Raw genomic sequence first — 25,427 nt, 5'->3', positions numbered from 1 at the left:
AAGAGTATTGCAGAAAGAAAAGTATTTTCCAAACTTGACCTATGGACATTTCTGAGCTAATTTTTACTAATTCTAAACCTGACATAATTTGCAAAAGGACATCTTCCTTTCACTAACTTCATTATTCTGACTGCTTTCCTTTTGCAATCTGAACCATTTGGCTCAACTGAGAGGAAGCCCGTAAATATTCCCAGAATGCTTTTGGTTCTGGAACACTCTGGCAATAGATGTTCCATTAAAAGCAAAAAAACAGGGAATAAGGAATATGGCTCCATGTTTTAGGTAACTTCTTTGTAATGTTTTGTGACCTATCAAGCAATCAAATGTGTGGGGCTATGAAAAAGAATTTTCAGTCAATTAATAGAGTGTGAATAAACATCTTGTACTTCATCTGGACATGGTTAAACAGCAAAAATGGCCTGAAATGTTTCATGATAAATCATATTTAAGGTTATACTCAAATGAAATAACATGGAATGCTGATGTAAAATACAACAGTTTGATGTATTTTTATGTATCACAGTACATAAAGTTAAGTTGTATTAAATTGTTATTAAATCACAATTTAGTTAACAATAAAACTAATAAGACACAGGGATTTAACAATGTGGTGTTAGAGGTAAAAAAAAAAAAGATTTTTTTTTTTAACCTCTCAGTAGTCTAAGAATAGGGTTGCTTTTTTCTAATCAACTTTCTTTTGCACATTGTGCTTAATTAGCAAGCATCTTCCATTCGCTGAGTTTTCAGAGTTATATTGCACTTAGATCTTTTACTCACATTGCAGTCACAAGATGAGAAATGTAGACACTGTGTACAAACAAGAAGGTCGTGCAAAGTCAAGCTCTCAAAACCACATGCAAGACTCAGTGGCACATGGTTTAGAGCTCACACAACTCCTGGATCATGTAATACAGGCATGCAGATGAGAGGAAAGAAAAGCACCTACATCATGAAAATAGAGGATGATGAAAGAGAATGACATTTTCTTTATGACAATTATCTAATGCAAACCGTATACCCATAACCTTTACCAGAGTGGAGGAAGGGGCAGATAAGTGACTTTTTGTGGGTGGGTGGGGGGAAACTATATAAATATTATTAGAGGTCAAGTTGTTGTTCAAGTTAAGAATTTCTGTTCTGTACTTGGCCTCTTCCAGGTTATCTTCCCCAGTTTCTTGCTTTGTATTTCCTCTGCTACACCATGCAAAAAAGATCAGAACTAACATTGGAAATCATTTAACAAGCTCTAAACCTGACAGATCACAAGGGTGTTCTCCACAATTTACACGAGAATTAAATTGGATATAAATACCTCCTGTTCTTACCGGTGGGTGTTGTGATTCCATGTATTAAGGTGTGAAGCAGACAGGAAAGAGATAAATCTTTCATAAGTACATTGTAAATAGGCAAGTGGTATATAAACCAAATTCATAGGTAATAGAGTCAAACAATGAAAGGTAAATAGTTTTTACAAAATAGACTTTATCACAAAAAAAATGGTCACAAAACTAGAGTAATATGGAGAGGGGAAGTAAAATAAATAAATGTTTAACTATTGTTATTGAAATAATCTGGCAGAATGGAACAACAAAATTGAGTGACATGTGTTTTGATTAAAGATTCTTGACACTGCTTGAGCCAACCCAGCTTTAGAGAATCCCCTGTAGTTTCTGAATGTTGATATCTTCATTAAACAATAATATGAATGGAAATAAACAAAAGTGACCAATTTGTAGGTACTTTCTTAAGAGATTAAAGTGTTACCCTGGTGAGATCAACTTTGCAAATGAATTTTCACAAGTAAATATGGGATAATTAGAAATAACTCATGGAATTAAGTTATGGTTTTGTATGAAATGTGCTGATTGATTAGTTCCTCAAATTAAAAATTTTATAATGGCATGCCATTATTTCTTAATCAAATAAATCATGCACAGCTATGATAAACCTATCATATGTAAATATATATTTCAAACTGGCAGTATTTGCAATGCTTTCTGTACCTTAACTGTTAATTTTGAACCTTTATTTTTTTTGTTAGGCTATTGCTGATGAAATAAAAAAATGTCAATCTCAACTGAGTAAGTTGTATGAAAGAGTTGTATCATAATGTTGCTGTCACTAACTTTGAAAGATTTCATTTTCTAAAGAACTCTTAGAAACAAGATCCTTGCCCAGCGGAGGAACAGCTAGATGGGAGGGTATCATAATTCTAATCATTTTTTAATAGGTCTATGATACGCTATTGAATTTGTATTTATCATATAATTTATCTTTAGTAATCAATATCTATAGACAAATAGCTAGGTCAAAAAGATATATGTAACTTTCCTAATAATAAAAGGAGCTCTTTAGATCAATTAATTTTACTAGTTGTATTGATTTTTAAGCATTGATAGAGGAGGGACGGTTATGAAAAGTTGATGTTGAATTTGTTTAAGAGTTATGAAAGCATACATATTTCCCCCTTGAAAGGAAAGATGCATTAAACCAGATACAGTAAAAGGGCACATATTTAATTGATGAAAATATAGAAAAATTGTCCTTAACAGAAAAATGAAACTTCCTATTATAAAATGTTTATGGTATACTTAAGTTCCTTAACCTCTCCCACAGATCCTTAAAATGTCATATTTAAAAAAAATATTTCTGTTTGGAGGCATTATAGTTATTATTGTTTACTTGTAATATCTTAATGCACAAGGATCCATGTATTTTGCGGGCTCTGGCAGCTAGGCCATGTGGTGAAAGCCCAAGTCCTAACTCAGCAATGCTCTCTCTGACCAGAAGTGGGCGCTCTACTACACACAGTTATATCAGTTTGCATCATGTTATGCCTTCGCCACACAGTATAACTAGATATAGCACCATGCAATGCCATGAGTTGAGAATGAAAGACTATCTCCAGGGGAGAAAATAAACATCCGAGAAAGGAAAACAAAAGCAAGGGGTTCAAAGCTGGTGAAACTGTTTTGTTCATTTTGGCTGTAGCTATAATGCCTGAGGGGCTCCAGTTTTGGAAAACAGTAGTACATACCATGTTCATGTCAATGCCATTGGTGTAAGTCCATGCGTGCTGGAAATATTCTTCAAGCCGCTGCCTCAGAGGGTTGGGGATTTGGTGAAAGCGAATGAACTCCTTTACTCGCAGCATCTGCATATGGTACCTGGCAGTTCCCGAGTACAGTCTTTGGATAATTGCAGATACATTCCCAAAAATGCTTGCATACATTAGTGCTGGATTGGATAAAAAAAACAAAGTTATGGGGGAAAGACTGCACTTGGGGATATTATATCTTATCAGAATCTCAAAATGCAGATTTTTTTTTTTTTTGTAATCTCAATCCATTTGTGAGGGGTTATTACTGGCCCATGGGGAATAAAGTAGTTAAGTGAATACTGTTGTAAAGTTTATAATTTTGATGTTAAATCTGGAGAGGAAAAATATCCCAAATCATCATGGATTCTATATTAAAGTAAAAACTCAGACCGTTTACAATATCGACCTGTAACCAATCTAGACTATTGACTAGAATCAGCATTTTATTTGTAATGTAACAAGAAGGTACATCATGGGGTTACCACAGATCTGTATTCTGGAAGTGGAGTAAAAGTTTTAAAATTGTGACAATTCTACCTCAGCCTCAGGCCTAACCTGGTAATATTAAATGTTTACTATAAAATTTAAGGATTTGCTAAGGAATAATATTTTTTGAATTATTTACTCATTTATTTGGCTGTGCCAGGTCTTCACTGTGGTATGTGGGATCTTTGCGGCCTGTGGGATCTAGTTCTCTGACCAGTGATCAAACCCAGGACCCCTGCATTGGGAACCCGGAGTTTTAGCCACTGAACCACCAGGGGAGTCCCCATAAATTGTTTCAAGGAAATCACAGTTTCCTTAGAGTGCTTCTTCATATGTAATTTTTAATCTACTAAAATTTATTTTTATACTTTCTAGATGAGAAATATATCTTTGGCTTAGACTATGAGAATATAGTTTTGTTTTTGCAGAGAAAAATAGAATGACTTCTTTGTTCTTTCACCTATGGGAAGAAAAAAACCTAATATTCATTACTTAGAATGCCATTTCTAAAGCTTCCTGGGCAAAATATTTATAATTTAACATAAGCTCTTTAAATATCTTGTCTTTCTTTTTATATTTGTGTTTAGTTTCTAATAATCCTAAAAAAAATTCCATATTTTATACAGAAAGTCACATGATGACAATGGCCTACATCTTGCTTTGGGCATATTCAGACACTTAGAGAGGAGGTAATGGAACTGTAATGTATCAAGCAGGTGGGGGGAAAGGAAAACAAAAACAACAGCAACTCCTCGAAGTATTTGTTCAACAATAGTCACCCAACATATTTTTTTCCACAACATATTTTACAAACCATTGCCTATATAAACCACTTGATCATTTTTAAGGTAATTTTTGGCCAGATTTAGTCTGTGTTTTAAAATGATTTATCTTCTTGGTCATTTGCTTTCTTTTCCATCTTATTTCTGTCTCTTGGTTAGCATGGTCCTAGTTTACCATAGATGTCCCAAGTAAGAGAATGTCCCAGACAAATGGGTGGTGCTTTATCTATGTAAAGGAAAAAATATTGGGGAAATCTATAGGAAGGCTGAATTGGGGTTTGTGAAAGACAGTAAGTCTCATTAATATAGAAAACCTGTTTAGGTTGTATCTTCCACAGGCATGAAAAAGAAAACAAAACAAAATAAAACTTGGGCATAATTTGAGTAAATGAACACTTAAGAAGGGAGCTAGCAATACGTGCCTGAAATGGATTACCACGATTCAAAGAGATTTATGTAAAAAATATATTTTACTCTGCCTAACTTTAGCATATATTTATGCTTGCTGATAAGTGTCCAAAGTATCTATCATGTTCTCAGGAAATGGTTTGGTACAGATTTTCACTTGATTTAATTAGAGGGCCCATAATCAATGCTAGTTATTTTACTTAAACCACATAATTATGCAAAGAAGAGTCAGGGAAAACATTCTTTTTTTGTTTTTAATAAATACTGTGTTTTTATCTCCATACTGCCATAAAAATGAACCAAACATTAGTTTGATCATGGACAGGTATTTCTACTCATTGATAGGACAGCAAAATCTAGATCATAAGTACATAGTTGAATACATGAATAGCATATATTTCTCTAAGGAAATTCTATGCTAATGACTTTAAATTATAATAAAGGCATACTTTTTTTTTCTATATTTTTAGGAGGCAAATGGAGCTAAAGGCAGTAAGCAAGAAAAAAAGCATAAAATGATTCTATTTTGTATATATTATTTAGCTAATGCCCATCAACTGGCATAAAATATGAATCAAAAGCAAGTTGGCAGACCATACAATCATTTCTCTCAACTCAGTATTTTGTTTAGCCTTCCTTAACAGGAAATTCTTTCACCAAAATGATTTGCTTCACCTTGAGGTACTATACAAATAAAACAGGTATAATTTAAAACTTCAGCACGCCACACTCAAAATCTGAGAAGCTCACCAAACTAATGAATTTAGAAAGTGAAAGCGATGTTGCTCAGTCATGTCTGACTCTTTGCGCTCCCATGAACTGTAACCTGCCACACTCCTCTGTCCATGGGATTTTCCAGGCAAGAATACAGGAGTGGGTTGCCATTTCCTTCTCCAGAGGATCTTGCCAACCCAGGGATCAAACCTGGGCCTCCCACATTGCAGGCAGACTCTTCACCATCTGAGCCTACCAGGGAATCCCAGTGAATTTAGGGTCATCGGGTAATAGTTGAAACATACTGATGAAATAAAAATGCTTTCCTACCTAGTATGCAAATTTAAAAAGATAAATGTTGATGATGTATAATTTAGGTACAACAAAATGAATCTGTTTTAAATGTACAGCTCAGTTAGTTGACAAACATACACACCCCTATTAACAGAATCAAGATATAGACCATTTTCATCATCCCAGAAGATTCCACTTTGTCCCTTGGGTGCTTGCCCACTTGTTTTCTAGGCTAACTCTAGACAATCACTGAGCTCCTTTACATCATTACAGATTAGTCTGCATTTCCTAGAGTTTCATATAAATAGAATCATAACGAACATATTCATCTATGTCTGACTTCTTTTCCAGTCATATTAGTTTTGAAATTCTGTTTTGTTTGTGTCAGCAATCTGTTCTTTTTTTTTTATTACGAGTAGATTTGCATCACACGGTTCTACCAACTTCATTTATCTCTTCTGTTGATGAAATCTCACCGTTTCTAGTTTTTGGCTATTAGGAATAAAACTGTTAGGAACATTTGTGTACAAGTCTTTGTGTGGGCATACATTTTCATTTCCCTTTGAAAGAATTAAAATTAGAATTGCTGATCTGTGTGGTATGTCTGGACCTCCCTGGTGGAATAGTGGTAAAGAATCTGCCTGCCAGTGCAGTAGACTAGGGTTTGATCACTGGGTGGGGAAGATGCCCAGGAGAAGGTAATGGCAACCCACTCCAGTATTCTTGCCTGGGAAATCCCATGGACAGAGAAGCCTGGGGAGATACAGTCACTGGGGCTGCAAAGAGCTGGACATGGCTTAGCCACTGAGCACACACGCCGGTGGTTATGTTTAAGGAACTGCCAAGCTACTTCCCAAATTTGGTGTGATTTCACATTCTCACCAGCAATATTTGAGAATACCAGCTGTTCTCCAACCTTCCGAACATTTGGTGTTGTCTTATTTTAACCATCATAGAGCATTAATTGCATTTCCGTGACAACTAATAATATCTCTCCATGTATTTACTGGCCATTAACATATTTTCTTTTGTGAAACGGCTGTTTAAAACTTTTTCTCATTTTTTAAAAATTGAGTTGTCTTCTTATTATGGAGTTGTAAGAATTCTTGATATATTCTAAATAAAAGTCTTTTTCTAGATCTAAGTATCGAGAGTATTTTTTTTTTAGTCTAGCATTTGCTTGTTCCTCTTAACAGTGTCCTTTGGAAAGCTGAAGTTACTAATTTTGATGAAATCCAAATGCTTATATACTTTGTTTAATTTTCTGATATTTAACAGAGAAGTTATAGGAGTATTGTAAGGTTTCAGTTTCTCCATCATGGTTAGAAGCAGAAATCCAGTTACTTTGTTTTACACATTATAAAAACAAGAAATTCTCCTAAGATGTTTGTCAAGCAGGTCAGAGATAAAATATATTTGCCTTTATATACTGGTTTATAGGTTTAAAAAAATCAAATGTGTATATTATATTTATAATATTTGAATAAAGATTATACTTATATATTAATATCAGAACTAATAGATATAAATATGTGATATTAACTTATATTCTCACTTATTTAATTCCACTTATACCTTTATTTTTCACCTTGAATAGTGTATATTTTTAAAAAGAATTCTATGGTTACTGTTCTCTGTACATATTCAGCAGTAAAATTGGTGACTGCCTCTGCAAATAGAAGTTTTAAAAAATGTATCTATAGGTACCTGAGTTATTTGAATTTAATTAGATGATAGCCTTTAATGTTTAATTTTTAGTTTCCTTGAATTGTATTGCTGCTAAAAGGACTGCAGATTACTTTGTTTGGCTTAAAATTTTTATTTTAGAATGAAGATTAGTTTTAAAGAAGCTTTGGGAAAAAAGTTCAACTTGATAACTGACGGTAACAACTTTAACTTGCAGTAGTATATATACAATACTTTATATTTATATTTTGGATATTATATTTTATTTTTAGGTTTAATCAAAGCACTCATATAATTGAAGGGTATGTACTTAGTATAAAATAGAACTAAATACAGAAAATTAAATCATTTCTTAATACAGTTGGGTCTAAATGAAAATATCATGTGTAGATATACACAAATACATTAAATGGCTATGAAAATTTCAAGGCATGCTTATTATTGCTGTTTCCAATCTTATTTTACCTTTTATGGCATAATAGCTCATGATCCAATTCTCTAGAAATATGTATAATTTTTTTTTTCCTGTCTGATGCTAAGCTTTACATAATCCCATTTTGATTAAGTTTTGTAGAAGCAAGTCTGTTATTCAAATGAAAGATATTATGTGGAATATGGATATATCTTAGTCAACCCAATTAACTAGAGTGTTTTTCCTTAAAAGATAGAATTCCTCTGCAGGAAACAAATATTCTTCCTAAACAAGCAATAGAAATAGCATAATGTCATATTCAAAAAGGCAAAAATATAGGAAGGAAGGGAGGAAAGTAGAGAGGGAGGGAGGAAGAAAAGAAAGAAAAAGGGAAGGAAAAAGACACAAGGAAAGGAAGAAGAAAAACTGGCAGTAATCCCCGATTTAAGGATTAAATGTTGGGACAGATGAGCCTGGCTGGCTACAGTCGACATTGTCACAAGTGACTAAACCACCACCACCACAGAGCAAGCAAAGAACTGAGTCTCTAACTTAAAATAATTTACACGATAAATAGTACCATGCATTTCACTTAATCCTGGAGTGAACATGTTAAACTTTAGTGCTCTTAATATAAGAAATGAATCGCCAGTCCAGGTTCGATGCATGATACTGGGTGCTTGGGGCCAGTGCACTGGGACTACCCAGAGGGATGGTATGGGGAGGGAGGTGGGAGGGGGGTTCAGGATGGGGAACACGTGTACACCCGTGGCGGATTCATGTTGATGTATGGCAAAACCAATACAATATTGTAAAGTAATTAACCTCCAATTAAAATAAATAAATTTATATTTTTTTTAAAAAAGGGCTTCCCAGGTGGCGCTAGTGGGATAGAACCCTCAGGCAGGCCAGTCCAAGTTAGACATATAAGACAGTTTGATCTCTGGGTGGGGAAGATCCCCTGGAGAAGGGAACAGCAATCCAGTCCAGTATTCTTGGCTGGAGAATCCCATGGACAGAGGAGCCTGGCGGGCTACAGTTCACAGTGTCGCACAGAGCCGGACATGGACTGAAGCAACTTAGCATGGCACAGCTCTTAAAAAATTCTTCCTTGGAAATTCTGTTTGAAGATTCAAGTACTGTTTTCTTTTGAAAAGAGCACGCTAAGCTGCTAAGTCGCTAAGTCAGTTCAGTCGTGTCCAACTCTGTGTGACCCCATAGACGGCAGCCCACCAGGCTTCCCCATCCCTGGGATTCTCCAGGCAAGAACACTGGAGTGCGTTGCCATTTCCTTCTCCAATAATTTATACACAGATATAGAAATATATATATATATGAAAAGAGCATATATATATATATATTTCTATATCTGTGTATAAATAATTAAAAACATACTTTTTTTCTTTTCTTTGTTACCAATGCCACTAAAATTGATAGCCACTGTAAAGTATTATTCCCTGGTGGCTCAGAGGATAAAGCATCTGCCTGCAATGCAGGAGACCCAGGTTCGATCCCTGGGTTGGGAAGATCCCCTGGAGAAGGAAATGGCAACCCACTCCAGTATTCTTGCCTAGAGAATCCAATGGACAGAGGAGCCTGAGCGGGCTACAGTCCACAGGGCTGCAAAGAGTCGGACACAACTGAGTGACTTCACTTCATAAAGTATTTACTAGCAGCTGCAATCACAGAATGGTTGGGCCTGTGTTTGTTCTGTAAGATTCAGTCTCTCTGGAATGAATTTTTCTTTTTTTTCCAGTGGGCTCCGCTTCCATTTCCTTCTGAGTGTAATTCTGCTTTTTGGTTTGTAGCAAGACTTAGCCTGAATTTTCAGAATATTTTAAGAGTTATTTAAATGTAATGTTATTTGCCTATACTAGTTATTTCAATATACTAATATGAATCTATTTAAGTTTCATAAATAAAGCTTACCTAGCACATTTTATTACTCAATATATTAGCATTCAAAAATTAACTCTCTGGGTCTATTTTCAAATTTGTATGCAACCTAAGGGTGATGATGCTCGTTTTCAGACTTTAAAATCCATCATGCTTTTGTCAGTTGCTGCATGGTATAAACAAAGTTATTTTTAGTGGTTCCAAAGTGTGATTTTTTTAAATTAATATTAAAACATCTTTAGTTTTACACAGTTTTTTTCTTATTCCAAAGAATATAACTTTTAAATGATGCTCATAGCATTACCCATTGTAGGGTAAAGGGCAATCACTTAGGTCCTTGGCATAATGTCACAGACAAAGGAATTTTTAGTCAAATGACAAGGAAAAATGTATGTATGTATATGTGCATATGTGTATATATGAAAGATTAGCTCACATTATAATTAGTAGGGTGATATTTACATATCTATATCTATCTACCAATGTCTGTGTATCTAGTTATGTGATGTAAAAGAGTCCTTCCTATTCTAATCTGGTCTCAGCTTGAAATATTACAGAATATAACCATTTGTAATAAATTACAGACACATTTTTTTTAATATAATACAGACACATTTTTGCATCAGTAAAAGTGGACTTCAAGCCTCAATTCCTGAATCCCAAGGACCATGTCACTCTAGTTTTATGTTCATAGTTTCCTGCAGTCATGCAAGATCTTTGGTGTCTTCCCTCACAGAGAGAATCAGATTTGGTAAAATAAAATACCCATATATTTAATCCCATTATCTCTACAACTTTCTATAATTTTTTCTTTGCCTTCTTCTAAATGTTTTAGAGACATTGATTTTGTACTATTAGTTTATCCTAATAGATAACAAAAGTGAAATCTACTTACAGCCAATCAACATAACACAAATCGAAAAGATTTTCTCCGAATTGGTGTTAGGAGACACATTCCCAAATCCCACACTCGTTAAACTGCTGAAGGTAAAATAAAGTGCTGTGACGTATTTATCTTTAATGGATGGTCCAGAACTTGAGTCACTGTCATTGTAACGTTTCCCAATTTGTTGTCCTAAGGAATCCAACCAGCCGATTTTGTCAGTCAGGTAGGGCCTTTCTACATTCCCAATGGCATACCAAATGCAAGCCAGCCAGTGAGCAATCAGGGCGAATATGCACATTAAGAGCATTAGAACTGCAGCCCCGTATTCTGAGTATCGATCAAGTTTTCGGGCCACTCTCACAAGACGAAGGAGTCGAGCTGTCTTCAAAAGACCAATTAATGTTGTTGTCTGTGGAAATAAACGTGCACGATCAGAAACAGTTGGTAGACAATTCAGTGTGTGTTCCTGTGTAGCAAAGTAAGTAGAAATAGGTTACAAAAATATGGTAGCACTGAAGATAGTTGCGTATTTGAATTAAACATCAAGGTTAGTTTTTTTCTTTTTTTTAACATTTGCTTTGGAAAGTACTTTGAAAGTGTGTGGTACATTAATTCACTATCTCGGCATGTAATTCTTTTGGGACAGAGACCATGCTTTGTTTTGCACTTTAACCATTTGCCTGGCACATAATGGGTACTCAGTAAATCATTCATTCACTGACAATCATCCCAGTGTGTTATTGGTGGGCCCAGCAAGTGGGATTATAGTGTTGAGCAAATGGACATGGTCATTTTTATAGTAGAAAAAGATATTTATTTATTAGACAAAAGTGTCACTTTTTATAAAGAGAAACAAGGCCTACTGTCTATTGGGGAGGAAATAAACATTTTTAAAACAAATAATAAGATCATTTCGAGAGTGAAAAGTGTGACAATGATAATAAAAAACAGAGCAATATGATAGAGGGTGTTCAGGAGCTTGGGTTGGGATGAGAACTGTTTTAGAAAGGAAGGCCAAAGAGAATCTTGCTGACAAGCTGACATTAGAGTTTAGAAGGGTTTCAATGAAGAGCCAGTCAAGCAGATAACTGGGAAACTTATTGGATGATTGCATGCATGCATTAAGTACTATGTTCAGATTCAGTTTTTCCTTTTTAAATGTGTTGAATTGATAAATTGTTTCTTGATATCCCAATGATATTATGTATTTTGCTTTGGGATGTGATATGGGTAACTAATTGCATGACTATTATTGACCAGGTATCTAAAGATAGGACACTTCTAAATAATAACAGGATACTTAACTGGTTGTTTGGATTTGAAATCTGTAAACAAATTTGGATTTGAAATTTGTTAACAAATTGCAAGTTCATTTGTTAGGTTTCCTAAATAATGTCACCTATAAGTACTATATAATTCGCAGGGTATATAATTATTCCATGTTACATGGTATTTACCAATCAATTATTGAGTCATTTTATGTGTTCATTTTGGTGTTTATTTCTCAAAGTACATTCATTTTTGTTAAGAACACATATTTTAATTAAAGAAATAGCATGCGGCAGAACTATCATCCTATATCTTCATATTGATTTGGTGAGAAAAGAGCTCTAAATATCAAGAAAATACTTTCATTAACATTCTAAAATCAGGGTTACAGTTTTTTTTTTTTTTCCTTATTTCAGAGCGGTCACAAGGGAAGGAAAGATTTCTGTCTCCCCTGAATTCTTTTCAGTTAGCATTCGAATCTTCTAGAAAGGAGTTTGGGTAGTTGTGATGGTCTTATTAAAATTTGGATTCTGGTCATTGCTCACTTAGAAATGGGAGAGGCGAGTCTTCTCTGTTCCCAAAACTGAGTTATTATTTTTTAGGGTGTAGTAAGGGAAACAGTGTTTTTTCATCACAAATTTAAAATTATGTCTCTTCAATGAATAAATGGTGAATTTAAATGAGTATGAGGTGGGTTTCTGGGAGAAAAGATAACTTTCTACTATTTATATTTTCAAAGTTTCAGTGTAGCAGTTATGAGTTAGAACTTCGGAACAAACTTAGGTTTGAAATTCTGCTTCCATAACAGTGTCACCATAGACAATTTACTTATTTAATCTTTAAGCATCAATTTCTTCTTTTGTAAATGGGCATAATAATGCCTCCTTCTAGCATTGTAGGTAATACCCAGTACATTGTAACTGTGTTTTTATTGTAATATCTCATATGCTTTTGTTTCCATCACTAAGCAGTAACTTTGTATTGTAAAATGGGTTGTTAGAGCTACATATTTCCCAAACTTGTTACACTGATATCAGGAATTTTGAGTGGAAGCTTTTGAACACTGGTCTTTCAGCTCCCCTGGGAAATTGTAGGGATTTTTCAAAGACAAGACTATCATTTAGATGCACTGACTGCTCAGACTCTTTAACAGAAATCAACCTGTTTCAGCGTAACTCCATTTCTACACTTCAGAGCTTAAGTTTGCACATTTATTTTTCCTCCAGTTTTGATTCCTATTTACTTATGTGGAGAAATCAGAAATACTTGAGGGTTATTGTTCAAAACTGCCTTTTTTGGGGAGCAATTTCTGAAACTCAAGATAAATGAAATATAATGAAATTTGTATAGGTATTTTGTTAATGAAGTGAAATGCTTCAGAATAAATAAGCTGTTTTAACAACATGCTGTGATAAAAAGTACTAACAACTCTTTTGGCTACAAAGATGGTAGAGCAAAATGACGCTATGAAAAGGAGAGGAATCCAATCTGCTGTATATTATGCTTCCTTTTTGCCCTCCTCTCAAAAGAAACCTCTGGTGTTTCTTCTACCATTATGTCGAAATGAGGTGAAATCTAGATGACAGTAAGTTTCCTGAGAAGGTAAATAAATATAATAACACACAGTGACATATTTTCTGTACCAAAAAAAGCTAAAAAAGTAAGGTACATGATAAAGTCCCAAAGGAGCTGACACAAGGAGCTGCAGGAGAGGAGGACAGAGAGGAAGAGGCAGGGGAAGAGTGAAAGTGTTGGGGGTAGACAGCACTTTCAGTTGCATCCTAAGGATGAGTGAATATTGGCTTCAACAGTCAAAGCCATTCTCTTTTGATTCTTTAACTCGTACCAATTAACAAATGCCTTTTCTGCGGTTATCAAGATGCTGCCAATATGCCTGGGCATTCTTCCTTAGCTGTGTACAGCACACCTTGTAGATGACATTTAGGCTAGCAATAACTCTTTTTTCTTTCTTTAAATATCTCTTTAAAGATTTAGGGTGCTTTGCCCCAGATAATACAATAAAGAGAAGTGATTGCACCAAAATCTCGGAAAAAAATGGGACAAAAAAAAGATCAATCCCTTCTTTTTGATTTGTCAGGCTATTAGTTTCCATTGTTTAGTTCAATGAACTATCTTTGTATTATCCGCAAGTCAAAAATGGGACCAACAACTACCTTATAATTGGTAGTTTTTGGCTTATTAGAATATTTTCAGAATGCATAGTTATCTCACAGTATATCTAAGTTCATGTAATACCCAGACATACTATGAAAATCTACCTTAGTGAGTGTTTTTTCAATTTTTGAAAATAGAAATAAAACTATCTTGAAACTAATGACAAGAACTTTGAAAATAGTAAAGGTAAAGAAGTTTCTCTTAGGTGGTATTTCTTGATTTTTTTCACTGGTTTTAGAAAAATATTCTTTGTTTGTTGTTACTTTTGGTAGAGAGTGAAAAGCATATAAAAGCTCACTAGAGGTAAGAGTAATCATTATGATGTAATATAAAGACAGAAAGACAATAAATAAGATCTACAAAGAGGTGAACTGTTTTGCAGTAGGTCAAAGCAAGGTCCATTGTTTTCCAGTACTGTCTATTAATATATAACAAAAGAGATATAATACACTTTAACAAGTCAATTTTCCACCTCAACAGTACCTATGCTAGTTCAGAATTCAACTCCTTTACCCTGATTGAACGACATCTCAAACTCTTTTTGCCTGAATACCACAGTAAAGAAGACCATCCTAATACTTTCATTTTGTCACAATTTTTAAAAAATGTAAAATGATTCTTCCCCTGGAAATTTAATTTTTTAAATTTTTGAGTAGCTGATGAATATCATCCTATTTCAGTTTTTTAAAAAATGTACCCAGATACTTTTTTTTTTAATATATTGAGGTAAAAGCTACTTTCCCTTATTAAGTACAACTTTCTTAACTGAGTTTTATATTAAGAATATATACTTTAAACAACTACAATTTTGTCAATATGTTAGATAACAGGCCCAGACTAAAAAAAACTATGAGATTTTTTTTCTACTATTTTACAGTAGTTCAGGCATTCTCTCTTAATGTAATAGAATTATTTTTGAAGAAAAACAATGTTGTTTTGAAATTAAAATAGGTGAAGTATTTAACAACTCTCTGCTTATGAATAAGTCTGGCTACAGTTAAACTGAGAAAGCATCATCAATAGGAGGAAATCTCATGTTTGAGCATTTTTCAAAACAATTTTAAAAAATAATTCTCTTTAGTAAGCATTAAAAAAAATCTTACATTGAAAATACTTTATTTCAGGGTTTAATCCCTACAATCCTTGCCTATCGTAAGTAGATAGAATCATTCTTTTATGAATGAGGAAATGTAAATATGCGCTCTTTGGTTCTGGCTGCTGGTTGTTAGATGAACGTCACTGAAACTTTCTATTTAATCCATCATTCTGTCCTGTTTATCAAGTGATGTATATTTTTAGTCACTCAGTTGTGTCCAGTTCTTTTTAACCCCTGGACTGTAGCCCACCAGGCTCCTCTGTCCATGGGATTCTACAAGCAAGAACACTGGACTGGGTTGCCATTTCCTCCTCCAGGGGATCTTCCTGACACAGGGACTGAATCTGTGTCTTGTGCATTATAGGCGGATTCTTTATCTGCATAATCTGAGAAGCATAACATTTGGGTTCAAATGGGAAAAGGGGGTTCCTGGGTGGCTCAGATGGTAAAGAATCTGCCTGCAATGCAGGAGACCTGTGTACGATCCCTGGGTTGGGAAAATCCCCTGAGAAGGGACTGGCAATCCACTCCAGTACTCTTACCTGGAGAATTCCATGGACAGAGGAGCCTGGTGGGCTACAGTCCATGGGATCCCAAAGAGTTGGACATGACAAAGCAACCAACACACACAAGGTGGAAAAGGGAACACTTAATGAGTAATAAATTTCATAATTCCACACTCATGGTTTGTTTTAGACTTCATTTCTATTCCCATTAAGTTCTAGTACTTGCAAACATCGTTCAATAAATTGCCCACTAAAACACAATAATACTGAAACTAATTTTTATTTTTTTTGTTCAGCTTGAGTCATATTATTTTAATATCTCTAAAACACATTCACTAATACAAACAAAGAGCTGTATTTTGAGTGTGTAAAAAACCATAGTCGGGTGGGGCACCTAGCTTAGCCTTTCTTTATTTGTACCAAACCTCATAAATTTCTCAACAAACAGGCTTTTAAAAAGAAGATTTTACAATCTCCAATATTTAACATCCTTTACTCTCAAGATACTTTTATTTTTATTTTGTTTTAAAATTAACATTCTATTTTGCTGCATTTTGATCTTACTTTCTCTTTAGTTATAGTAACACAGAAAACTGATCATCAAATTATTCTAAATAGTAGTCTGCAAATGCTGCAGTAAATAAACAATTATGAATAATATGTTATTTTTTATAAAACATATATATGGAATTTGGCTTGTTCTGGAAACATTTAACCAAAACTTATTTTGTCTTTAGCAAATTTTAGTCAGTGGATCACATATAAGTAATGGATAAGTGAAGAACTTTATACAACATTTATTGATGGAATACTCTTATTATTCCTTAGTTCAAGAAGTATTCCATTGTGGATTCTTTGTCTCTTAATTGTCATGCCACAGACTTTTAAAAACATGACCAGATACCTCAAATACAATCAGCTGAAACTTCTGCTATAATTCCTAAAAAGTACCTAATGAGAGACATAGTTACTTTATGTGTAGACACATATAAGCATGCAGGCCTGCAAAATGTTCATTGTTATTTCAATTTGAACATGAGTATGTCTAATGTTTTAGAAATTCATTTCAAACAAACTAATGACAACTACTGTAGAGATCAGGTTCAAAAGGAATACTGACAAAATGATCAAAGTTTCTATAACAGAGGCCTGCTTTGCTTTCCCTTGTAACCATTCCATGATTTATGTATCACACTAATGAAGCAAACATATCAATGTGAGCAGAAACAACTCCTCTCTGTTAAAACTCCCTGTCAAAAGGCTTTGCCTTCATTCAGAATTCATGAAAAATAACAGTGAAGTGTGAAAGGGGAGAGGTCAGTTAATTAATCAAAATACTACTACAAATTTTCAGGGGAGTAAGAGTTTAATGAAGCATGTAACTAAACAGAGAGCTTTAGAGTCTAACTATTAATATCTCTGAAGTAACATTTAACAAAAAGAAGCACACTATGGAAACATTTGAAGCAGATAATGAAAAGTTGACTTTTTGGAGACAACCAATAATACTGTTGTTGAAATAACTCCAGAAAATTGAAGAGACAGAGCCAAAGAGAAAACAATGCTCAGTTGAGGATGTGACTGGTGATGGAAATAAAGTCCAATGCCATAAAAATAATACTGCATAGAAACATGGAATGCTAGGTCCATGAATCAAGGTAAATTGGAAGTGGTCAAACAGGAGATGACAGGAGTGAACATCACCAGGAATCAGTGATCTAAAATGGATCGGAATGGGTGAATTTAATTCAGATGACCATTATATCTACTACTGTGGAAAACTATCCATTAGAAAAAATGGAGTAGCCCTCACAGTCAACAAAAGAGTCCAGAATGCAGTACCTGGGTGCAATCTCAAAAATGACAGATGATCTCTATTCCTTTCCAAGGCAAACCTTTCATATCACAGTAATCCAAGTCTATGCCCCCAAGAAGTAATGCTGAAGAAGCTGAAGTTGAATGGTTTTATGAAGACCTACAAGACCTTCTGGAACTAACACCCAAAAAAGATGTCCTTTTCTTCATAGAGGACTGGAATGCAAAAGTAGGAAGTCAACAGATACCTGGAATAGGAGGCAAATTTGGCCTTGGAATACAAAACGAAGCAGGTCAAAGGCTAACAGAGTTTTACCAAGAGAAAACACTGGTCATAGCAAACACCCTCTTCCAACAACACAAGAGAAGAATCTACATATGGACATCACCAGATGGTCAGTACTGAAATCAGATTGATTATATTCTTTGCAGCCAAAAATGGAGAAGCTCTATACAGTCAGAAAAACAAGACTGGGAGTTGACTGTAGCTCAGATCATAAACGGCTTATTGCAAAATTCATACTTAAATTGAAGAAAGTAGGGAAAACCACTGGACCATTTGGGTATGACATAAATCAAATCCCTTATGACTATACAGTGGAAGTGACAAATAGATTTAAGGGATTAGATCTGATAGAGTGCCTGAAGAACTATGGGTGGAGGTTTGTGACATTGTACAGGAGGCAGTAACCAAGACCATGTCCCAAAAAAAGAAATGCAAAAATGCAAAATGGTTGTCTGAAGAGGCCTTACAAACAGCTGAAAAAGAAGAGAAGCTAAAGGCAAAGGAGAAAAGGAAAGATATACTCATTTGAATGCAGAGCTCCAAAGAACAGTAAAGAGAGATAAGAAAACCTTCCTAAGTGATCAATGCAGAGAAACAGAGGGAAACAATAGAATGAGAAAGACTAGAGATCTCTTCCAGAAAATTAGAGATACCAAGGCAAACTTTCATGCAAAGATAAGTACAGTTAAGGACAAAAACTGTATGTACCTAAAAGAAGCAGAAGATATTAACATGAAGTGGCAAGAATACACAGAAGAACTGTACAAAAAAGATCTTCAAGACCCAGATAACCAGGATGGTGTAATCACTCCTCTAGAGTCAGATATCCTGGAATGTGAAATCAAGTGGGCCTTAGGAAGCATCACTACGAATAAAGCTAGTGGAGGTGATGGAATTACAGTTAAGCTATTTCAAATTGTAAAAGATGATGCTATGAAAGTGCTGCACTCAATATGCCAGCAAATTTGGAAAACTCAGCATTGGTCACAGGACTGGAAAAAGTCAGTTTTTATGCCAATTCCAAAGAAAGGCAATGCCAAAAAATGTGGAAACTAACACACAATTGTACTCAGCCCACATGCTAGCAAAGCAATGCTCAAAGCTCTCCAAGGAAGGCTTCAACATTACATGAACTGAGAATGTCCAGATGTTCAAGCTGGATTTAGAAAAGGCAGAGAATGAGAGATCAAATTGCCAACATTTGTTGGATCAACCAAAATGTAAAAGAGTTCAAGAAAAACATATACTTTGGCTTTATTGACTGTGTGGATCACAACAACTGAAAAATTCTTCAAAAGATAGGAATACCATACCACCTTACCTGCTACCTAAGAAATCTGTATTCAGGTCAAGAAGGAACAGTTAGAACTAGGCATGGAACAATGGACTGGTTCCAAATTGGGAAAGGAGTACATCAAGGCTGTGTATTGTCACCCTGCTTATTTGATTTATATACAGAGTACATCGTGAGAAATGCTGGGCTGGATGAAGCACTAGTTGAAAGCAAGATAGCAGGAAGAAATATCAATAACCTCAGATATGCAGATGACACAACCTTATGGAAGAAAGCAAAGAGAAACTAAGGAGCCTCTTGATGAAAGTGAAAGGGGACAGTGAAAAAGCTAGCTTAAAACAACATTCAAAAAACTAAGACCATGGCATCTGGTCCCATCACTTCACGGCAAATACATGAGAAAGCAATGGGAACAGTGAGAAACTTATTTTCTTGGGCTCCAAAATCACTGCAGATGGTGACTACAGCCATGAAATTAAAAGCCACTTGCTGCTTGGAAGAAAAGCTATGACCAATCTAGGCAGCATATTAAAAAGCAGAGACATTACTTTCCAACAAAGGTCCATCTAGTCAAAGCTTTGCTCTTTCCAGTTGTCATGTACAGATGTGAAAGTTGGACTATAAAGAAAGCTGAGCGCCAAAGAATTCATGCTTTTGAGCTGTGGTGTTGGATAAGACTCTTGAGAGTCCCTTGGACAGCAAGGAGATCCAACCAGTCCATCCTAAAGGAAATCAGTCCTGAGTATTGATTGGAAAGACAAAAGAACTGACTCATTTGAAAAGACCCTGATGCTGGGAAAGATTGAAGGAGGAGGAGAAGGGAACAACAGAGGATGAAATGGTTGGATGGCATCACCGACAGGACGGACATGTGTTTGAGCAATCTCCAGGAACTGGTGATGGACAGGGAAGCCTGGCCTGCTGCAGTCCATGGGGTTGCAAAGAGTCATACACGACTGTGTGACTGAACTGAACTGAGTAATATTGTTCCTTTGCATCAATGATATTGAGGTAATTTGCTATGGATGGCATGATGTTTGATAATATAAAAATTAAGAAATAGAGAATCTTTTCCTTGATGTCTGGATGGCATTAGCATTAGGAAGATATTAATGACACTGGAAAGCCCCATTACTGCCACTATTCATTTTCAGTGACAATAGATCTTGTGTTATTTGTATATTACATACATGGCACAGAGCACAGCTATATCAGTCAACATTTGTAGTTATCACTGTTCTTAGGTATATAAATATTAATATATGCAGATAAACTTTTCTATTATCTATATAAATGCATGTATATATGTGTATGCAATATACATGCATAGCTGTGAAATCCTTTATTAAAATGCAAATTTAAAGAACTAACATTATCTTATTTAATATTTAATTTATTGTTTAATTATGGGCTTCCTCATTATCACTAGGTACAAACATGAAATTAGAAGACCACTGCTTCCCGGTAGGAAAGCTATGACAAATCTAGACATGTGTTAAAAAGCAAAGACATCACTTTGCTTACAAAGGTTCATATTGTCAAGGCTATGGTCTTTCTTGTAGTCATGTACGGACATGTGAGAGCTGGACAATACAGAGGCAGAACACCAAAGAACTGATACTTTCAGTGCTGGAGAAGACTCTTGAGAGTCCCTTGGAAAGCAAGGAGATCCAACCAATGAATCTTAAAGGAAATCAACCCTGAATACTCTTTGGAAGGACTGTTGCTGAAGCTCCAATACTTTGGCACCTGATGCAAACAAGTGACTCATTGGAAAAGACACTGATGCTGGGAAAGATTGAAGACAGAAGGTGAAGATGGTGAAAGAGAATGAGATGGGTGGAAGGCATCACGGATTCAATGCACATGAACTTGGGCAAACTCTGGGAGATAGAGAGGGACAGGAAAGCCTGGCATGCTGCAGTCCACGGGGTCACGAAGAGTTGGACATGGCCTGGCAACTGAACAACAACAAGCATCTGATAACTTTGCTGTATCTTTTTATGCAGCCATGCCTGAAGCATTTACACAATCAGCTAGGTATTTTGTAATGAACATTTCTTTTGTTTTTCCTTTATATTAAATATGGGTATTATATATTTATGAAATTAAGTGTGTAAGAAGGCTATATTATCTATGACTTCTATTTAACAATAGTAGAAAGGGTCATTAAAAATATCTGTTATGTTGGTTCTGATAGGGCTGGGAACCAACACCTTATACCTTTATGCCTCTAATGGGCTTCTCTTCTAACTAGCCTGACCCTTATACCTGGAAAACTCCCACTGGTAATCAAAAACCTCCTCTTCATGCTCACATGTCCTCCTATACATTGTAATATTAGAGCTGCCATCAGATAATACTCTGGGGGTCTTTTCTCACTCTTTCCTATAAACTCAGAAATGGCAACCCACTCCAGTATTCTTGCCTGGGAAATCCCAGGGACAGAGGAGCTGCATGGGCTATAGTCCATGGGGTTGTAGAGTTACACACAACTTATAGACTAAACAACTACAACAGAAAGCACGGTTCCCAGTAAATGCTAATAGAATGAATGAATCTACTTGAGAAGGGAGTTACCGTACCCTCTCCTGGAAATGAAAAAATTAATTAAGTCAATTCTTATTAAAATTTACTTGAAACTGTAATCGGTAAAGCAAAAGCAGATAAAATTGGGTTACTCTTTTTATAGTGGAGGTGGATGGTTCTGAGTCTTATCAGCCTGTCTTGCTGCCAATCCTTGAGGGCCTCTCAGACCCTCAGGCACCTCCATGAACCCTCAGTTTGAAAAACACTGAACTAGATTACCCCTCATCAGAATGACCTCAAGTTTAGTGATTTTAGATCTTGTCATTCAATTTGGGGACCAAAATCCAAAGAAGTGTTTTCCTTCATATTCATATGATGAAACTTCCCAAATTAATCTTTTACTTTGAAAGTATTTGTTTTTTCCCTGGTGGCTCAGATGGTAAAGTATCTGCCAATAATACAGGTGATGTGGGTTTGATCCCTGACTCAAGAAGGTCGCCTAGAGAAGGGAATGGCAATCCACTCAGTATTCTTACCTGGGACCCATGGACAGAGGAGCCTGGTGGGCTATAGTCCATGGGATCTCAAAGAGTTGGACATGACTGAAACTCCAGTACTTTGGCCACCTCATGCGAAGAGTTGACTCGGAAAAGACTGATGCTGGGAGGGATTGGGGGCAGGAGAAGAAGGGGACAACAGAGGATGAGATGGCTGGATGGCATCACTGACTCGATGGAGGTAAGTCTGAGTGAACTCTGGGAGTTGGTGATGGACAGGGAGGCCCGGCGTGCTGCGATTCATGGGGTTGCAAAGAGTTGGACACGACTGAGCAACTGAACTGAATTGAACTGAACTGAACAACAATATGATATATTATACCCTTTGGGGAAAATTTCATTCTGAAATATCACTACATCTTGAAAGGGCTGATTATAGTTATAAAATATAGTTTGCATAATAAGGAGTAAATGTATCATGCAGTCCAATCGATCACTGGCCTTGTTATCCTTCATAGTTGATTCTTCATGCTCCTTTCAGACCACCCCTCCCACTTGCTAGTTTTGATGCCCACATACTTCTCCCTACCACATACCCCAAGCTCCTATGCTTTGCAAGACAGTTTGAGTTGCTTGTGTGTGTGTGCAGTTGTGCTGGACTTTTTGCAATCTTATGGACTGTAGCCTGCTGGAAAACTGTCCTCAAAAGATTTCCTTCTGTCTCCTATTTTTCCAGGAATCCTAACTGCAACTAGCTAATCTAAAAACTACTATACGATAGTAGACACCTGATAAATCTTTGTCGAATAAGTGGATAATTAAGGTATTTATGGATTAATGTGGTAGCATTTAAGTTTTAAAAGGAATACTTCTTAAAATAACAGGGATTTAATCCAAAGGGATGGGAAGGATAAAAAAGTAACCTTTGGCAAGTGATTACTATGTACCTGGTACTGGTCTAGTCTTTTCACATACACTACTTTATGTTTAGATATCACAAGAATCTACCTCTCATCATATAACAGAAGAGAAATGAAGTCTTAAATGAGTTAAAATATATGAGTTAAAATGCTTAAATATAGCAAGTAAGTGGCACAGAGGTGAATCAAACTCAAGTCTGTCCGACTCCAAAGCCAGGATCCTTCCCATATCATATCACATTTTAAGAGTGAGGAGCAGGTTTGGAGACATGGGGGAACCTAGGAAATAATATGTAACAGAGTAAGGAACTGGCATTGCTTTTCTTGATGCAAACTTCACTTTCTCTCTGATACTATACGAGAAAGGTTATCCAGACACCATTTTTTCCCCCAAGATTATTGCATCCTATATTAATGTGAACCACATAAATTTACTCGTTTCAGCTCACTTGAAGTTCTGTCTGAAACAGTGATAACCTGAATTACTTATTTTAGGAAATCTTTATTTTCAAGTAATATAGTAACTGAATCTAAACTGATCATGTTGCAATCTAGAAATTATCCTAGAATAATCAGCATATTCTAATATTCACTTGTTTGATTGCTACTTATTAAATATCATTAGTAAATTAACTTCCCATAACAATCTTGTTTGTCTATTTATTTGTTTCCCACTCTTTCATTTCACTAAGCTGAAATTTATTTAATGTTGGTGTACATATTTTAATATTTGAAAGAGTGAGATTTTACTCTTTATCAATAGGAACTTATTTGGTATAATAACATGGATTTACCCATAATAAGAGGTTCATAAAGATAAATACTGTTAAAGAAGTATTTTGCTTTCTTGTCCTTTAGTTAAAAAACAAAGTTAGGAGTATCTAACATTAAAATTTCAACTAGTTTAATAGCAGCTGATTTTGAGTAGTTTGCTGAGTTTTACATATATTATATTTCATTAGAGTCTCAAATTAAAAAAAAACTTAAGGGAAGTAATATTATCATCCTTATAGATGAGGAGAGTCAAGTTTGAGATTTTGTCTAAGTTTTGTAGAATCCAGGAAGAATATATTGCTTAACTAACCTGCTCTTTATTCATCCAGTTTGATGGGCATGTTCTATGGGAGACAATTTACCTCTAAACCTATTGTCCCCATAGCTAAGGAGGATTCTCTTGCCCTCAAGCCCTAATAGGTCAGAAGCAACCATCTACAGAGGGTGTTTGTTTATGATGTTTATGATATTTGATCTCCTCTTGGGAAAAAGAAGATAGTGAGGTCCTAATGGACTTGGAACATGCTCAAGTTCCAAGCTGAGTCATACTTGACCAGGCGGCTGTGTGGGTGCAGGAGGGCTAAGAGGAGCTACTCCACTTTCAAGGTCAGGAGGGGTGGCTGTAAGGAGATACCCCTCGTCCAATGTAAGGAGCAGCGGCTTCACTTTGCTGAAGCAGCCGTGAAGAGATACCCTACGTCCAAGGTAAGAGAAACCCAAGTCAGATGGTAGGTGTTGCGAGAGGGCATCAGAGGGCAGACACACTGAAACCATAATCACAGAAAACTAGTCAATCTAATCAGACGTACCACAGCCTTGACTAACTCAGTGAAACTAAGCCATGCCGTGTGAGGCCACCCAAGACAGGCGGGTCATGGTGGAGAGGTCTGACAGAATGTGGTCCACTGGAGAAGGGAATGGCAAACTACTTCAGTATTCTTGCCTTGAGAACCCCACGAACAATATGAAAAGGCAAAATGATAGGATACTGAAAGAGGAACTCCCCAGGTCAGTAGGTGCCCAATATGCTACTGGAGGTCAGTGGAGAAATAACTCCAGAAAGGTTGAAGGGATGGAGCCAAAGCAAAAACAAAACTCAGTTGCGGATATGACTGGTGATAGAAGCAAGGTCGGATGCTTTAAAGAGCAATATTGCATAGGAATCTGGAATGTTAGGTCCATGAATCAACGCAAATTGGAAGTGGTCAAACAGGAGATGGCAAGAGTGAACGTCAACATTCTAGGAATAGGCAAACTAAAATGGACTGGAATGGGTGAATTCAACTCAAGTTAAAGTGAAAGTGAAGTTGCTCAGTCGTGTCCGACTCTTTGTGACCCCATGGACTGTAGCCTACCAGGCTCCTCTGTCCATGGGATTTTCCAGGCAATAGTACTGGAGTGGATTGCCATTTCCTTCTCCAGGGGATCTTCCCAACCCAGGGATTGAACCCAGCTCTCCCACACTGTAGACAGAAGCTTAAGGTCTGAGCCATCAGGGAAGTCCTGAATTTAACTCAGATGACCATTATATCTACTACTGTGGGCAGGAATCCCTTAAAAGAAATGGAGTAGCCATCATGGTCAACAAAAGAGTCCAAAATG

The 25,427-nt window shown here is 35.9% G+C and overlaps 1 protein-coding gene across 2 annotated transcripts in view; it reads right to left on the bottom strand.

Annotated features, from left to right (window-relative positions):
* KCNH7 (potassium voltage-gated channel subfamily H member 7) overlaps positions 1-25,427 on the bottom strand; it is a 539,652-nt gene that overhangs the window by 53,995 nt on the left and 460,230 nt on the right. For both annotated transcript variants that reach the window (XM_060411139.1, XM_060411140.1), the window contains exons 7-8: positions 10,674-11,073; positions 3,038-3,237 (exon numbers count right to left, since the gene is read on the bottom strand). In XM_060411139.1, the coding sequence (XP_060267122.1) occupies positions 3,038-3,237; positions 10,674-11,073 (600 nt within the window). The remainder of the gene's footprint in view (positions 1-3,037; positions 3,238-10,673; positions 11,074-25,427) is intronic.

The sequence above is a fragment of the Ovis aries genome, chromosome 2 (genome assembly GCF_016772045.2).
Source record: "Ovis aries strain OAR_USU_Benz2616 breed Rambouillet chromosome 2, ARS-UI_Ramb_v3.0, whole genome shotgun sequence".
Taxonomy (NCBI): Eukaryota; Metazoa; Chordata; class Mammalia; order Artiodactyla; family Bovidae; genus Ovis; species Ovis aries.
This window is presented reverse-complemented; position numbering and strand designations above follow the sequence as displayed.